Here is an 18,840-nt window from a genome sequence, read left to right as displayed (position 1 = left end):
CGCACTTTCGAAACCTGTTTCTCTCAACCGATCTGCAAGATCCACCTCACCGCTCCACCTCGATGGAAAACTTCGTTTTTACTTGACTTCGTCTATCGATTTGCTATAAATTTCCGTTGTATTATGTCTGACGACGTGAGTATGATTGATGAAGGGAATTACGAGACACGATAACGTAATGGTTAGTGTGTTAAAGGAAGCTCGGGAAATTTCAAATTACTCAAAAAGTCGAGTCGCGCGACTTCGGCGCGAGATAGATAATTCGTGAGAACGAGTTAATCGCATGCGAATGAAATTTTACCTTCACTTGCTATCTTTCCGTTTGATGATGGTAGAAATTCTATCTACAGCTTACTCGTGTAACTACGTGGACGCTTATTCCACGCATTTAGAAAGGAACACGTTTTCTCGAGTCTATGACAAATGTCGTTGTGCGCGCTTGTGAGAAATAGAATATTTTCTAACAAGGAAACGTAATGAAACGTAGTGAAATTTGGTATAAATGTAGTTTTCAAAATAATATTTGACCCGTCTTTTTTTTTTTTATCGGCAATCGTCAATGTCGAAGAGGTGAAAATTCAAAATTAGGAAAACATATCTTGTCAAATATCTTGGAAATTATTAAAGATACCGTTTTTGTGTAAATTTATGAAATTAGTGTTTTTAACGAGAAATAACATTTTGTAAAAAAATCTTTCGTTTACAATATATTTAAAAAACCATATTTTATATAAGTTTTTCGGAGTAAATGTTAATAAATATTTGTTTATGAAAACTACATATTCAAATACAAAAATTAAAAATTGGAACGTTGATTTTTGCATCATAAAAAAATTCATTATTTTCAAATCTTAAACAACCTGAGCGATGTACAGATACGAATAATTAAATAAATATTTTACTTGTACGAATATCGGTTGTAAGTACTTGGGATCTTGACGCGAAAAGATCGTATTTAACCCTAGATTAAAGCATAAAATTTCCATTAGAGACACTAAAGTTAAAAAGAAATAGACAAACATTGTCAAATAGTCACACATTGTCAAATAGTCATACAAGCTGTCATTTATACATTTCACGATAAATTGTTTAAATCTTTAAAAATATGCCACAAAATACGAAAATTATAATCGTTCTGACCACTTTGATAGTTCTAGGGTTGAAAGTGTCTACGTTCATCGTCCCCTGATTAGCTTTCCCTCTTTCAACCCACGAGGCGCGAAATATTTATTCCGCGCTCCGCGTACGCAACCATCGTCTATCAAATTCCGCAACGACCTAGATCGCGGGAAAAACACGCAGTTGTTACGCAAATTTCGTGGTCGTGGGCAACATCCACGCTCGGTCGATCGGCCAGTGATTAGGTGGAAGATGTTCGCGCAACAAGCGCGACGTAACCGAAGAGGCTGGGTCGCTCCTCGGACGAGACTGAAAGTGCAGACGCCGCAGGATCGTATAAATAGAACCACCTGTGCGTAACCGTGCGATTTCTAAACGGCAGGCGCTCCGTGTAAAATCGAACGAAGGCTGAGAGCCGGGGCGGGCGATGTTCATGCGCGCGGCAATGCTATGACGTGTGTTCACCAGGCAGGGGGTATCGACTCTTCGATCGATAATAAATCACATTCCGTTCTAATCGGGAATACACAAACTTCGACAGAAGCTACGGTTTGGAAAAAAAAAAAATCTTCGAGGCAATCCCTCGATGAAGCAAAGTATCTCTCTCGCGAGAAGCGATGTTTGGTTGGCTTCTTGCATCGTCATTGCCAGCTTCTGGGATAGACCACTAAAGGTTAGTTTATCTCTCTAGCGACTCCTTTCACACGATTCATATTCTTATGATAAATCACGGTAATTACGTTTAAGCAACCTTCCACTCGAAGGTTCGATATCTGAAGCTCGCAGGAACGCAGTTAAATCCCAATTACCAACCATCCCAGTTAACCGATCGCCGATCCCATAGCGCCTCGTGTATCTAATTTGTTCGTCCAACGAGCGAAAACGGGTGTCGGTCGTATCGCGAATGCCGAATGCATGCAACCGCACGACGGGAAGAATATTTTGTCACGAACACGAGCCTCGACGAGCCTCGGAGGAGAACGGAACGTGTCTACGCGCCGGATAGCGGTGAATCGTGCAATCACGTAGTTTCTTCTTTTTCCTCGTTTTCCTCCTTAGTCTTTGATGATTCGAATATTCGATGCTCGAACCTATCGAAATCTCAAGCTTCTCAACTTTTCTCGTCTCGTCGTCCTTTCTCTCTCTCTCTCTCTCTCTCTCTCTCTCTCTCTCTCTCTCTCTCTCTCTCTCTCTCTCTCTCCTCGAGCGTGTAATTCGCTTGACACACGCAGGCAAGCTACAGGGAAAGACACACCGGACTCACCGCTCGACGACGTACGAGCGCGCGCGTGTGATTTAGCAGAGGAAACGTAATAAAACCCGCGGCAGTGAAAGAAGATGACACAAGCGGTCAACACTCGCGGCGGCGCGTCCATTCGTTCGCGGCTTAGCGCGCGTACGGTACTCGACAATCAGCGGCGGCAGATGTTACGACTGTGAGCTAGGCTGCAAGCGACTGACTCGACATATTTCGCACGACGGTGGAAAAAAATCCGGCCGTTTTATGCCGGCACCTTCCTCTTCCTCGTGGTAACGAGTACTTACAGGGGACGGCTAACCGGGACGAATCGCGTGCCTCGCGATGGAAGGATCGTGGCAGGGAAAACTGGCTGCGCCCCGTCGACCAGATGCGGCCAGATGCGAGCGTCGTCGCCTCCGGTCCGCCGCGATCGAATTTACCGCCGGTCGTCACCGCGCCGCCCGCGAGAAAAACCATGAAGGATGAAGGATGCGCGCCGAAGCGCAACGTCAACGAGATTTCAGAACAGGCTGCGCGTATCTCGGGGACACCGCACAATGGGGAACGCATCTGCAATCTCGCCTCGTACATCTCCGCGGTGCTTTCGCAGCCTGCTGGTGATTTACCGCGCGACACCGTAAGGGATGATTGTCGATCCGCCTCGGAATGGAACGAGGTACTTGTTGCGCGTTACAAAAGACCGACGGAGCCTCTGTTCGCTCACCGATCGAGGGAACCAAACGAGATTGACGTGATTCTCTGACGGGGAATTGGGAATTGAATTCTGAACAAAGCGGATATTTTCTTCAGTAAAAGATAACAAATTGTAAAGAAAATCGGTGGTACGATAAAATTCGCATTAAAGGAGAAACATGAAACAGACAAGGGTGAGGACTATAAACGACACTCGGAAGACAATTCTATCGGACGAACTGCAGCGTTTTTAAATAAACGTCGAATTGCGCAATTGTGTATTCTTTACGAGATAAAAAATAATCTCGAGTAATATCTTTAATTCACACACCGGTACTTGCAACGTGGCGGTACTTGCAAAAGATTCGAGGGGATAACGCGAGGTTGAGAGTCCTCGTGTCAGAAAATTAAGAATTAAATTGCGAACAGATATTTTCTTTAGTGAAATAATTTTTTGGCAAAATACACTAAGCAAGTAATGCCTTTAATTCACTCTTCGGAGTGGAACAACGTACATGTAACTTGTTACAAAACCCTGTGATGCGAATTTTCTGACGGTTGAGAAGTCTCGTGACGAAGAATTGTGAACTGAATTGCAAACAGAGCGCATATATTTTCTCTAGTAAGATAATAAATAAAAAAATATTCTTTTAGTAAAACACATACGAAACAAGTAACTTCTTTCGAGTTTCATTAGAATTTGACAAACTATTTTTACATCGTGTGTGCTTGATCAAACAATTGACGCTTAATTACAAACAAGCCGAGCACACGGACGCTGGGAATGAAGATTTCAAGTGAATGTTTGCAGGAAGACACGGTGATAGAAAGTTGGGTGTGACTGAAGAGCTCTCGAGATTAGCGTGTGAATGGAGAGTGTGACTGCGCAAGATTTTGAGTGGACGTGACCGTGAGTTTCCTAGGAATGTCTCTCCGGGATGGAACGACGTTTCTCGAAATCAAAGAAGGACGATCGAGAGAGAAAAGTAAAAAAAAATTTCGAAAGCCAGAATTTTGTTAGTCGTCGCTAGTCGTACAAATCGTACGACGATAAACGTTGAATATCGTTGAACCGACCGATAACGCAGATCGAAAAAGCAGAAGAGCAAAGGAAGAAAAAAGAAACCAGGTACACCTGTTGGTCCAGCGAATGGACCACGATCGAGGAGGAAAGTAAACGCGATCGTGCAAACACAGGCTTGCAAACATCCACGTGCAGGCATGCACGCGAGCGGGCGGCCAAGCAGGAAAGATCATCATCGATCGGCGAATCCGTGGGCCGTGTGTGAATCGTCGGAGTTATGCCTTCGACAAAAGCCACCGGAGTGCCTCGACAAAGCAATTCCGTCCGTGGAGGTACAATCGAACGAGACGCGCCTTGTTCAGGCATGTTTTGCGCCGGAACCCTCCTCCGTCTCTCGCAAAGAGCGGGCAACGCGCGTTCATCTCGCGCTTGCACGCACGCGCTCACGTTTGTGAGAACGAAGCTGAAACGGGCGCGCGTTTATGTATGCGTCAACGTCTGAAAATATATGCGACAACTTAACCAACAAACGGCTCCAGCATGCGTGATACTTAACCGTGTGCATAGACCAGCCGTGTGTATATAGTTCGTCAGATATCAATAACGAAACAGAAATTGATTCGTTCGATTCGAAAGGGGGAGATAAAATTTGGATTAAATTTACGAGAGATATCCAAATTCGTTTGTCTTTGAGAATATAACGACACGAAAGTAGAAACTTGTTTCTCCTCGGACATCTTGTGTAAAAAATCTAGGGATCAACTTAATCGTTGTTCACACGACGTGTGAAATTTATTAAAACGATATCTTTCCGATAATTATTTAAGTCTGTCTAAATTCCAGACGAAAAAAGAAAAACAGACTCAAAGACCCGAATTTCAGATTGAAACCTAATTCAAATTTCCATCGCGGAACGTCTGATGAGAAAGGGGCAACGCCATAATTCGTCCTGTGAAACAAGACGATTTCTTTGATGTTCGATTAAAAATATGATCGTATTTTCGATCACGTACGTTGGTCAACATGTCAGATTCCGCGTAAAGGAGTAACGCTTATAACTTTGAGAGGATTTATTCACTATTGTAACAATGGTCAAGGATAACGTTAGGCCTTGCCGATGGAGAAAAGTGTTCTTTTCATCCTAGCACGTCTATTTTTAATTTTTAATAAGGATTAGATGGAATTTACTCTATGAATAACTGTTCGTAGAACTATTACTGACTCAGTGCTAATGTTATCAGTTGATCATTCAGCGAACATGTAAATTATAAAACTCGCAGTCGCGAAACGACGAAGAAGAAACGTGCGTTGGTTCGTCTAGAGTAACGGCAGGGACCGGAGGGGTCGGAGGAAGCAGCCGGGATCTCCAGCTGTCCGACGCTCGATTAAAATGCCATTGGCGAAAACGTAGCTTGGCCAGGCCTCTAAAAGTAACCCGTTTGCTTTTGCCAACGGACTACGCCTCGGGATTCCAAAATGTTGGCCGTTTTGTGCGAGCCGCGCTGTCCGCGTTCCGGTAATGTATCGCTTTCGGCCGGATCAAGATCGTCGTTCGCGACTTTACCGATGAATTCCGTTCCCGTTGTTCCTCCGCGCGTTTCGAAGCACTGTCCTCAGGCTCAGGAATTTAAGTTCAAACGAATAAAAGGTAAAAAGCGAGGGTAAAAACTGGCAAAGCGCACCAGTATCTATGGTTTTAGTGCCAGGGGGTCGTTCTAGAAAAAACATGTCGAGTTTAGTATCACGATACAATTGCAAAAAGTTGACAAATGCGAGTACTTTGCTTGTAACAATTTTATCAGTTTATAGATATCGCGACCAAACGCTAATAATAATAAAGTAAAGGATATTGATAAATAGTATATAAAATATATATATATATATATATATATAAAAGTAATATAAATAATTAATATAATATAAGTAATAAGTAAAATATACTATATATATATAAAAGTAATAATATAAATAATTAATATAATACAAAGTAATAAGTAAAATATACTATTTATATAAAAGTAAAAAGCGACAATTGACGACAAATGTCTTGTCCGAACAAAATCCTTGTTTGACTGTTCGTTGGGGAAAAAAAATCTAGGGAACGGTTGAAGCGCGAGAACCACCGAAATATTACGAAAGCGGAGGTGATCCGCGGAGATTAGAAGCTTGCCCCCTCCGTCGATTAGAATTTCAAATGGGAGTTTACAAGACGTTCCACGTTTCACACGTCCGTCGAACATATTACCCTTCCCGTTATCGCGGGCCGGCGTGCCCGCTGAATCTTGCAGCGGGATGATGCATCGTGAGCATCATGCAAACGCTTTCGGAGCGGCGGCGGCTCGCGCGAGCGTAGCTAGCATAGAGACGGGACCGACAATAGATATTCCGCAACGCCCACGCTAGCGGGAGACAAAGGCCTGAATGGCCGGCAGATGCACGGCTTGCGCCGACGTAATGCACCGACGTTCGTCGATTTAGAACGCAACGATGCGCCATACGTCCCTCCGTGTGTGTACGTTCATTTATTCGTTCTTCGTGACGAAGGTGCGGTACGTAACAGCACGAATGTGCGCGCCCGCGTGCGAAGCGTGTGTACGCGTGTTTCCCCTCTCTTTTCTCTCTCTCTCTCTCTCTCTCTCTCTTTCGTCTCTCCGTTCCCTTCTCTTTCCCAAAGTCTACGTCAATCGTATGCTTGCATACGTACGTACAGCCAGCTCGTGCACGTACGTACGTACGTACGTACGCTCGAGCGTTACGTAATTCCGGAGAAGAGCACGCGGACGAACGAACGACCGGTGACGACACCTTCTTCGGAGAGAACTCAGAGATCCGGGAGTGTCCACTTCACGGAGGTAGCCCAGCCCAGCCCACGTTCCAAATGATCGAACGTTCCTGAATCCGAGATACTCCTCGGTTGCTACTCCTATCAATAAGCGACCAATTTTGCTTTTCGTAATACTGTAGGTATTCTCGAGAAATCTATGGACATTATTTATGGAACAGAAATCGACATATTACTGGAAATCTATAGACAAAGCGTGGCGGAGCGGACATTTTTGAAACGAGCTTAACAGCGGCGACATTGATTACGAAGGAAGAAAGAGGAAAATAAAATAGGCAAATATGTTGTAATCTCAGTTGTTCGAGAATCAAGCGAAACGAGAAACATCTCGTTATACGTATGTAAATTGAAATAAATAGCAGCTGCGGTTTCTTGTTAATTCTCACAGTATATTTATAAAGTGACCTGGACATGATCTCTGAGATGAATGATCATACGAGATCCGACATTATATCTCCACGATATAATAATAATTCGTTCGGTACCTATACCAACGAATACCCATATACGTGATACCCACTATATTAAATAGCGCAGTTATATTTTACGAGGAATTCCTTTTTTCACAAAAGAAGAATCACATTCGCTCCAAATACGAATTTCGCGCAGTAATTTATTAAAAGGAGTAAACTTAGTCCACAGGAAGACGATTATCGAACTTCGAGATCGGACAGAGTAACGGAGCGTTTTTTTGTATTCAAGCGGATTATTGTTTACGAGCGATAGAGCCAACGTAATCGTCGGTTTTCTCGGGACGATCGAATAATAATTTCACGATGGACGTTCGATAAAAACGGTGGTGGCCGTGTACACGAGGGATCGCGTGGGCAGCTATTTCCCTATTTACCCAGATCCGATGGGAAATCGAAATTAGAAATCCGAGAGACGTAGGTGCTGACTCGGTGGTATCCAGCCGCGTGAAATCATAGCCCGTCGATCGTGTGGCGATAAATTCCGTTCGACGCGCCAGAACATGAGGATGACTACTCCGTCGATCCTACTTTTGCACCTGTCCCAGTTTCCACAAATTCTGCTGAATTTCAGCTCCATCTGCTCGCTATTATCGTGTCTGCGTGACCGGCAACGTTCGCAACACGATCTTGACTCGTGTTTTTTCGTCGAAATCTCGTTCTTTGTCGACTATCGAACTCGTCAAATATATACCGATCGCGCACTAACCTGTTCTCGTTGAAACGTAACTTACTTCCATCGAAAAATTCCAATCGTTCGCGATTGGTCGTGCTTGTATAGTCGAGTTTGAACGTGACGGATATTCCGAAATGAGATTTATTTTTATTGCAGTGGACTGTAGACTACATACTAGTCTACTCTACTCGTTCTTGTATTTTTATAATATTTCTTCGATGATTGTTGAACTCTGAGCATTTTTACGTGGTGATTACTTGACGCAATTTTTGGAGATTCTTCACTTGGTGAAAATTTTCTGATTCTAACGCGAGCCTGATTTGTCAGAACAAACCAACTCGATCTAACCGATCACATTCAAAGTACAGGCCGTTTAATTGCTCTGCAGATCATCTAGAAACAATGAAATTAAAGCATCGATGCCATTTCTAGAAGATACTAAGCTAGCGAGGCCCACGGGTGTCTTCTGAGTCTTGATCTAGTAAACATTAAAGAGAAAGAGTCAAAAGAATGTCCAAAGGAGACACAGACTAGACCAGGATTCAGTAACATTCGTTCAGTAACAACTATTGCTACTACCTACTCGAATATACGTACTTATGGAACAATAGACGAATGATGAACGAATTCTCGAAAAATTTACTCGCCGTACGAGATCGTTTTTAATTAGCACAGCAGGTGGCTGTCCACCAAAATCCCACGCTATCCGATACGACACCCGATGCAAAAGAGAGGGAGGAAGGGCGAAACGTGTCGGTTTATCCATGCCGGTGTAGTCGTTAAATCACTCGAATCCTGCAATATATTCGAGCATCAACATATCTCTAACGAGCCTATCCGTATCGTCCGGCTGGCATCGGCCAGGAAAATCCGACAAGCAATCAAACGACGAAAGATTCCACGGCTACCAAAGGCAAGGCGACGAGGCAAACCGGCCCAATCACGATAGCCACGATGGAATCCACGACTATCGGAAGCGATCGCGAAATCTTCTGGCAATAATTCACCCCCTCGTCCCTGTCGTCCCTCTCTCTCTCTCTCTCTCTCTCTCTCTCTCTCTCTCTCTCTCTCTCTCTCTCTCTCTCTCTCCTTCTCTCTCTATCGTTCGTATACGTCTCTCCGTCGCGTCGCGTCGCGTCGCTGGCAACGCTGGCCCCATCTCTACAACCATGTTCTCGTAGAGTCGATCGTCGAACAGTTAATGCTCGCATAATACGTGCACGCCGCGGCTGCCGCAACGGGGGGAACGGGTATTGTTGCTAGTTTACGTTTACCGTTATTTCGTTGCAGTTGACAGAAATTCCTCAAAGCGCAAAGGTGACCGTACTATCGGCGAATCTGCCGCGTTTTCACACAAAAATCACATCCTTCCGCCATCTCGGGCCGTTGACCTCTCAGGCGAGTTCGCGCGCGCGTGTTTGAAGCATAAATTCGCCAAGAACAAAGTTTTATAGAGGAGGAAGACTTGCTCCCGTTAAGAAGAGGAGAAAGATATATATTAAATACGCGACGGAGCAACGTTTGAAGATTGAAACACGCATAGGCTAAAGATAGAACTTTTTTTTTTTTCTCTTTAGAGGAAGCACGTTCCTGTTCTTTCTCTTTACAAAACCCATCTCACCCTCGATACCAGCGATCAAACTGATCGGGATATCAACAAGCGAAAAAATCGGTGGAGGTATGCGGCGATTTGAATCTAGAGAAGCACGTCTAATTACCGAGGCGGCGCAGATGGAGGCGGATTAAAACGTAAACGTCAAAAAGAGGATGGTAGGGGAGGAGCGAGGCGAGGGCAACGTATCCGCGCAACGGGCCGCGAACTCTTTACACACAATTACGAAGCGCACGCAGGTGAGCCGACGAGAGAAATATTGCGCCGTGGCGGATGTGTCGTGGCCTGTCGGTGGATAGAGGCTGCAGTGCACGCGCAGCGCATGCATGCAGTTTACCGGTACCAGTGGTAATATCGCATCGCGAACAGCCAGCTGAGAAGAGAAGAGAAGAGAAGAGAAGAGAAGAGTAGAGAAGAGAAGAGGAGGATGGGCCGAGATTAGTTCCGATTGCCTGTGCCGCGCGCAGAGTTATAGAAGGGTTGCCCGGCTTCGGCCAGGCATCGATCCCAACCGGCTACCGGCTTCAGCCCGTTAATGAGTCATGTTTAATTGGCGTGGGAAGCCCGCGGCTACGTCCGCCTAACGGAATTGAACTGTATCCGATGCAACAGCGCTTCCAACGACGTAAATACACCAGCGTGCCGCCGATTGACCTTACGTACACGTCCGGACATCGGATGGCAAATAATCCAACGAAAGAATTCTTAATGAGCAGTAAAATCGCGCAGCTGATTAATCGATCACCAGGCAGATGCACTTGCATTTACGTTCGCGACTTGGGGTCGCAATTATCTCGCGTGGATGCCTGTTCGCGCATTTACGTGCGAAAAAATGTGGTGAAACACAGGTTCGTAATCTGATCGTTTCCAGATCTGTTGGGAGGAATTACAAATCTCGCTCGTATACACGTGTACACGTGACGTAATTAAACTCGAGGGACGTTAAATACTCGAGCAGCGTGTTCTTTCCAAAGTGTTTCATCACGTAGCCACTTGGCAGGTGTCGCGTGCATATTCCGGGCACGGCTTGGCCTGGATGCTGCTTTTCAGAGCAAGAAGCTACAGTTTTACGGTTACCTCGACGACAGCCAGCCATTCGCCGTCATCCAATCGCGATTTCTCAGCGCGGCGACGATTCAACGCGAGGCATTCGCCAGTGCCTCCGGACCGACGACAACGACGACGAGGACGACGTCGACGACAGTGTCTCGCGGCAGATGGTACGCGACAGGCCATTTCAAACGATTACTGTTACACGCCAGAGACTCCTCTCTCGGCTCTCTGTTAGCCAGACACATGGTATACCGGTATGCAAATAAATGGCATCGAGCGGACGCGTTTAAAAAACATACAATACGCTAGCGATACGCGGCAAACGACGACGCGTGCTACGAGCCATTGTCTCCGGAGTCTAATCACGACCGCGCGTGCATTTACGAGCCACCGGTTAGACGGACGTGTAGCCTCCGGAGAAAGACTACCTTTTGCGAGAGAGGCGGTTCTCGTATTCTCCGGCGTATTCCACCACGCGGCGATAGCAACAGCAATATGCATCGCGAATACCAACACGCAGTCACACCCATCATAGGAGCCCGACCCTGTGGGTGGCGCCACGTACTCGCAAATAAGTCCTACGAATAAGTCGTAAGGCCATCATCCGCGTTGCGTCCCCGTCGCGACCGGCTATGAACATTCTCTCCTACGGCTAGGCATAATGCGCCCCCTCCGCGCCTCCATTCCCCTTTCGTACCTCGTAATCTAACCACCCCGGCGATTTTACAAACGCGTAACGACGCGTTAAATTCACTTTGATTCGAGGACTCGTTAAATCTCACCCTGCCACCTCGCCCCGGAACTCTCGCGTCGTCGGATTAACACGCTCTTTGCCTCTCATAAAATTAGAAGGGAGAGTCGTATACCTGAATTTTTATAGTAATGAAATATCGAAATATTCTCCTCTGATAAAATAAATAAATAAATATATATGTATCAAACGATCCGATTTTTATTCGCGAAATTCTTTAGTTCGACGTGCTGCAATCAGTGACCACCAGAGTTGTATCGAGGAGACACGCGCCTGTCATCGACGACCACCGTGACACTCGGCCGGTTATCGCTAACGTCGAGTTCTCGAAACTTTGATCTTTAACACGTTAACTGTCACGCCGAACCCTAGGAGGCTTTTATTTTAAAGTCTAAGCAAACGTCGATTATCCGGCGTCATATTCGACTTTTACCGCTGTTTCAACCTACGGAATTTAACAATTTCGAATGAGTATTGACTACTAACTACGTTTCACACAGATTTCGTCAATTCTGTAGTGATCTGCGATTTCCAAACTTCGAATTCAATATTTTGATATATTTGAACGAGCATCGTCTACTACTGTCGTCAGTTTCCATAACGTCTCGCGATTTCCATTGCAATTTGTGTTTGCCTCGACTTTAAAGCAAAAGTCAATCGTCGATTCCCGGGGACTCGCGTGGCAGTTGACGTGTCAATTACGCATTCGTCACGCGCGAATTCCAACCGCCGACGATTATCGGGACGCGGAAAGAAAGAAGAAAAAAAAAGGAAAGAGACGAAGCTGCGAGTGAAATCGCGGGCAAAAAAGTGTCAAGGTGTCTGGTTGGCGAGGTTCATTGGCGCGTCGCAAGTCCTTGTACGATCACGTAGCTAAATCGACACCTTGCCTCGCGGTCTACGCCGCTAATCGTCCTTCCGGCAGTGACGTGGCGCGCGGCATACCGCCGTTCTTGCTAACAACCCTGACGTATCCCTATTAGTAGCCCGTGTGTATAAATGTAGACGACTTGGCCTGGTGTTGTCGACACACGAGGCCGACATCGTGATTTGGGTGCCATCACGTACCGCGCGGAATCGAGCGGGTTTCCATTCGCGGCCAATCGACACGCGCTTCCCCGCGGTTCGATACCGATCGCTGATCGCGATCGCTAAGCTTCGCGTAAACAAAACGGAGAAGACAGCCTGCAACTGCGTGCCTAACTGGAGGAAAATGTTCGACAAACGCAGGTTCGTGAGAAGATTGAAGCGTGAAAAGTGTATGGGTATTGAACTTGCGGCGTAATGCGACGCGTAAAGTTGCCGGTTCTCGCGAACCTACGGTCGCAATTAACGCGATGAGTCGATCACGTATCAGATTCGACGCGCGCAACTTGAGAAAGTTCCAGGACCACGGGTGTTTATCGCGCGCGAGACGATCGAGGGAGCGAACATTGCGCTCTTAGTGAAGCAGTCTCGTTAAAAATGAAACAAACCGTTTCGTTTACACTTACTGCAAATTGAATCAACCTCGCGACGGATCAAGAACATTGCGACGAACATAGCAACTTGAAGAGTAAAAAAGGAGAACCTCGCGTCGAACGCGATACGAGTTTTGTTATAATTTATAATTTACGAGTTTCAATGTTGCAAACGTTTTTAACAGCAGTTTAACCAGTTGTGTTAATTCGAACTGATGCGAATCTAGGATTAGATTCTTAGACACGCTCGGAGAAACAATATTCTCGGATTTATCAAGACCTTTGTTGCTACGAGGAACAATCAAAAAGTAAGTTTCACTCCTGTTAAACACAATGAATTACCTATTTCTTTAAATTAAATGTTTATTTGTTTCGTGGAATTTACAGTGTATCAGCTATTCTTCTACGCAATCCCCATTAGTTTTGCTTCTAAAGTATGTCTTATAATTTCTACAATAGTGCAAAAATGTGTAACAATTATCAAGAAAAGTGTCTAGAGTTTAAAATGCATCACAGAACAAAGCAATAAATTTAATTTTAAGGTGTTACTTTAACAAACAATTTCTTGACGTCAAAATTAATTTAAAATAAAACATTTTGTTCTCAATGTGTTTAGCATTATTGTTCATGTACTAAATGACAATAATTTATTACATATAAATTATATAATACTACACTTGGAACACTTGTTACATAAATTATATAATACTATGCAATAATACTAAATACTAATAAATAATATTTACTTATTTTGATAACAAATTTTATCAGCGTCTTCTTAAATTCTGTTGATCTTAACAATCGTCACGTCGAAGGGGGAAAATTGGGTTAATGCATGACTTTATAAATTTTTAAAAAATTCTTCGTTTCTACAATGAAAATTCCAAATAACTTGAGCGGAAAGTTCACTGTGTCACGGAACGCACCCAAAAGTTACAAGCGAGTGAAACTTACTTTCTGACTGTCCCTCGTACAAAATCCTGCAAAATTTTCAAAGGACGGACTGGACGATGTGTCGTCGCGATACATTGCATCTTTCAACGTTATCGTTGCTCGAAACCGAAAACTACACCGCCTGTTTATACGGGCGAGGAAAGTCGGCGTAAAATTGTAAGAAAAGCAAACGTACCTCCCTAGACGTTGGTGCCCCCAGGACGCAGGGGCTGTCCGGGCGGCGGGGCGCACTGGCCCACCGCTTGCTCGAGAGCTCGCTCTCATCCTGAAACAATAAACGTGACCTGTAATTAGACAAGACGAAGGTAAAGGTGATAGACGGTCAGGCGTGATGAGCGCTATTACAGCAATCGTAATGGGCCCCTTGGAAATCAAATTGCTCCCCGCAGAAAATTAGCTAGGGAACAATGGAGGGAAACTGAAGAGCTTGCCATCCTGTGTCTTGTGCGCGAAAATCCAACAATTTTGCGCCAGCGAAAATACGTGCCGGGCAAGTTCCAAGTTAACGGAAGTGTCCTCGCGTATCGGTCTATATCGCACCAGACTATAGAATACGGAGAATGCAAATTCATCGACGACTGAGAATGAAACTTGTTTACGAAGGAGTTCAAAGTGCAAGAAACAAAAGAAAAGATAATATAGGAGTGGTATTGATGTAACCTAAATTTTGGTAAAAAAATCGTTCAAGCATAGATGCGAAACTATAAAATTTTCACGAAGAAATCAGGTTACCTTGTTGTCCAACGATGATTCTCTCCCTTTTTAACAACAACTCCATTAACGATACGAGTTGGCAAATGTGTCTAAAATGAAAAATATTTCGTTGACTCTTGGAAATTATTCGCAATTGCGAATCACTCGAACACTAAATTACAAAAAAGTGGTATGACTATTTATGGTGAAAATTACTCAAATGATTAGAATTCTTATACAATTATTCCAATTTTGGTTATAGAACGTGAGCCGCGTGAATAGTCTAAGGACCGCGGATTGGGCACGCCTGGTCGAAAGGATACACGCTAGAGAAAGTTCTGCCGTTCGTCGATTTCCCGATTAAAGTTGTCGATCGCTTCTTTCGCGTTTATGACGTGCAGACAAACCTTACGTAAACGAAATCTGAAAGCTTGTAGAACGTCTGCGCGTTTGCCTCGGACAAATAAAGTGGACTAATAAAGTTGTCTCGTTGGAAGGAAAATCGAACGTTATCCTTTTCATATGTGTACATACAACTACCCATATGAGTATAAACGTTGCACGCCTCACCTCACCGCCGTATGACAAATTGCAAAATATTATACCGAGCCTTCTATAAAATTAGATGAAACAGATTCGACTTTCCTTACGTAACGAGCCGCGCCTTGTCATTTAATTAACAAACGTTATCTAAAAGCCTGGGTGTGCAATCTACGAACGTCTCTGTTTACGATTAAAAGGCAATCGAACCCGGGAGCCGATCGTAAAATCAGAGAGGGAACGAGCGACAGGTCGGGTGGCTGACAGGGTGACACGTACGCACACATCGCGCACGTTTCGTTATTTATTCACTTACTTGCCCGTATTCTAGCAGCCCGATGCGTTATTATCCCCTTGCTATTATTACATATTGCATTATTACGCGGCAATTGCAACAGGCTCGGCGATGTTACGTTTACTTTCGCTAGATTTCTCCTATTTTCCGTAATGCGACGAGATTACCAGTTGAAATTGAATCGGCTCCTTTTAGACACGTTGGTAACGATCCAAATATAGACTGGCGCTCCTCGCTCCAGACGCGTCGATTATGCTTGCAAAAAAAAAAAAAAAAAAAATATACACATATATATATCCAACCACCTCGGCGAATCCTAGTTTCCACGTCGGAGATCGATAAAACAATTTTAGCTCGCGGTGATTGCGTCACTATGCGCCGCGAAAGAACGCGAAGTCACGCGTTACGGGCAGTCTATTCCTCGAAATCTTTCTTTCGACGTAGTTCTTCTTCTTTCCGTCGAAAGTCGTAATTTCTTCTTCGACCGTCGACAATCTCGCAACGCAAAGAGCAAGAGCGTCGCGATTAAATGTAAACGCGACTAATAGGACTGGGGCGAAAGCCCGGTAAAAATCCGGGCCTTGAAAAGGAAAATTCCTAATTAACGAGCCGGATAGAGGTACGGGCTGGCTGTTAATTATCGGGCTGCACGGTCGATCCGCGTTTATGAACGCGGGGCATAAACGCCGTCCGATCGACAGAGAGCGCGGGCACAGAGGCGTGCACGCACGTTGACTTCGCTCCGGCCTTCCTCTCCTTTTCCCACGCCACACGTCTTTAGCTCGCGCTAATGGCTATCGGGTGAGAGCTTTTGAAAGCTCTCGGCCGCTGCCTCCTGGTAAAAGTCGATCGGCCGTAATCCGTTTTCTCGCACGGCCGAATAATATCACGCGGCGATCGATCCGCGCTCGCCCCTCCTCTGGCCCATAAATTACAAGTTTCGGCGCATAAAAAAACAGCACTATGAAAGTGATTTGCGGCAAGACTCGGAGAAATCCGTCCCCGTCGTCTCCGTGCCCTTCCTGCCGCCGGGAACCGCGGGCGGTGGGGCGGCTTTGAAATAATGTATGAAATCATCGACGAATGCGAGAGCGCGCCGCGCCAGCGCCCGTTCTCCATATGCAGCTGCTAGCAATAAGGAGGTGAAACGGTTTGCGTAACAGACGGGCATTAGCGGAATATTTATAACATTAATCGGTTGAGCCGGGCTGATTACGCGGACACCGATCCCCGTTAATCCGATTTCGTCCCCAATCTTCGTGCCTCCGTATGTTTTATTATCTCGATCGCGACGCAAAAACATATATATATATATATACGTATATATGTCGTCCTCTGTGAAATTTAGGTTGCTTTCCTCGATGTGGTTTATCCTCGACATTCCGCCGATAAATCTCCATCGGCTTTCGAACCTTGAGAGAAAAGGACCAGCCGAGTTGACGAACTCGATGCATGTACGTACGTGCAAATACTCGTTGCCGCATACTCGATCTTGTTGTCAATGGTAATACAGACAAAGTATACAAAAATTCGATAGTAATTCTCCGTTACACGGAATTTAAGAACTCCGTGTCTGACTCGAACGTAGCCGAATAACAAACGTCGTTATAATACGTATCATCTCGATGCCAGCGAAGCTTTCAACAACTGGGAAAGAAAGGAAGGAAGATCGTAAAAAGCAATCACTTGCCGACCGATTTATGTACGTTGAAACGCGATTGACCGTGCACACGCAGCTTCCAATAGGAAAGTCGATGACGCTCGAAACACGCCGGGATTTATACCGGATGCCGGCAATATCCTGAACAGAAATATGGAATGCGGGAGACTACCGTGCGCCAACGATCGGCCCGTTCAATGAGGGAAGACAATGGAGGGCTTGATTTATGAGGGCATTACCGACAACCCACGTACGTGCTTAGATCTACATATTATACCAATATTCTCGATGTTTACTGGCCGGGCACTACCGCTATTCTCGTACACGACGCGATTCAGAGGTTAGCCGCATCCTCCTATCCGGACAGTCAACCGGTACACGCTGTCCCGCACGAATATTCAGAGGATTCTCTCGGGTAATCCGTTGCCGACGTCTCTCTCGTGACCGTTCGAGAGGGCTCTGACGATCCTGAGAATTCTTTCTGAACTTGTTGCTCCTCTGTATGCTCTTCTGAGAATCCTTCGTCTTTTTTTTTTTTTTTTTTCTTTTTCTTGGTATGTACTCTAGAAACGCGATTCAAGAAAAGGCATTGACATTTTTTCGGAGCCTGTTGCTGGACTACGAATTTTTATGTGTTTACGAGAAATTTCAAAAATACAGTACACAATATAGCAATATTCGTAAGTAATAAAATTGAATGAAACAAGACGTATAAATAGAAGGACATCATCATGTCTATGCTGTCAGGGTCGCTTCTGTCGTCGTCTAGACTCTAGAATCTCGTTCGCGTTAATTATTAAATTTTCAAGTTCAAGGTCATATCATATCAAACATATCTGAATATTTTTTTATGAACTACGTCGATGGGATAAAAAAAAATACACAAAGTGAAAAGACATTTTTAAACAGTTTTTCCATCCAATTCGTCCCTTCAACCAATTCAAATTACGTCGGCGAACGATTTTCGTCTCTATCATCAATAGAAAAGATATTCAGGTGGCCCGATTTTTGGCGAACCACATCTTGCACGTGTTACAAAAGAAAGTATTTTTCTGCGTGAAACTTTCGACGCCAAGTGAGTGTCGCTTCCCTCAGTCACACCCTGACGCATTCCGCGCTGCATTTGGTACGTACCACGAGTGGAAGAGCCGCGGCGACATTTTTCTTTTCGTTCATCCCGCCCACGAGGACAGGACGATAAATCATGAACGGTACGAAAAGGGGGGAAAAAAGGCGAACGACGCGCACGGAGGGGAAGCCATAAATATTATGTCAGTGCATCGGCACGTTGTATCAAACGTTGAGTCATTGGCGAAACGGGACGGGTCGTAAAACGAGAGGAAAAAGAACGGAAGTGAAGCAGGTCCTTGGACGTAAATCACGGGAACGCGGTTAACGCAATAAGGAGGATATAATGATGACATATATCATCGTACTAGTAGTAGGATCGCGATACGATCACGCTAAAGAAATGACCGGAGCTGCCCTCCTTCCAACCGTTTCGTACGATTATAATCGAACTCGACTCGTCCGAATATGTCGTTAAAAATAACTCGAGTCTGTCCCGGTGCAACGTGACTTTTTTCTCGAATCACTCCGAAATCGACTTTTAGGCCCGAGGTTCGGCACGTTCTCGGTGAAAATCGGTTATTCGATTCGAATAGGAAAATCTCAGGAGTTTCAAATCGGAGTTTGATTCGATCAAACTGGATGAACGTTGATAAATTTAATTTTATATAATACACTGGGAAATTTTAG

At 44.9% G+C, this 18,840-nt stretch overlaps 1 protein-coding gene across 2 annotated transcripts in view; it reads right to left on the bottom strand.

Annotated features, from left to right (window-relative positions):
- Positions 1-18,840, bottom strand: part of LOC122532656 (Krueppel-like factor 6) — a 336,309-nt gene that overhangs the window by 230,046 nt on the left and 87,423 nt on the right. For both annotated transcript variants that reach the window (XM_043661634.1, XM_043661635.1), the window contains exon 3: positions 14,070-14,159. In XM_043661634.1, the coding sequence (XP_043517569.1) occupies positions 14,070-14,159 (90 nt within the window). The remainder of the gene's footprint in view (positions 1-14,069; positions 14,160-18,840) is intronic.

This window comes from Frieseomelitta varia, unplaced genomic scaffold (assembly GCF_011392965.1).
Source record: "Frieseomelitta varia isolate USP_RPSP 00005682 unplaced genomic scaffold, Fvar_1.2 scaffold_462, whole genome shotgun sequence".
Lineage (NCBI taxonomy): Eukaryota > Metazoa > Arthropoda > Insecta > Hymenoptera > Apidae > Frieseomelitta > Frieseomelitta varia.
Note: the sequence above shows the minus strand (reverse complement) of the source record. Positions and strands in the feature narration are given on the sequence as shown.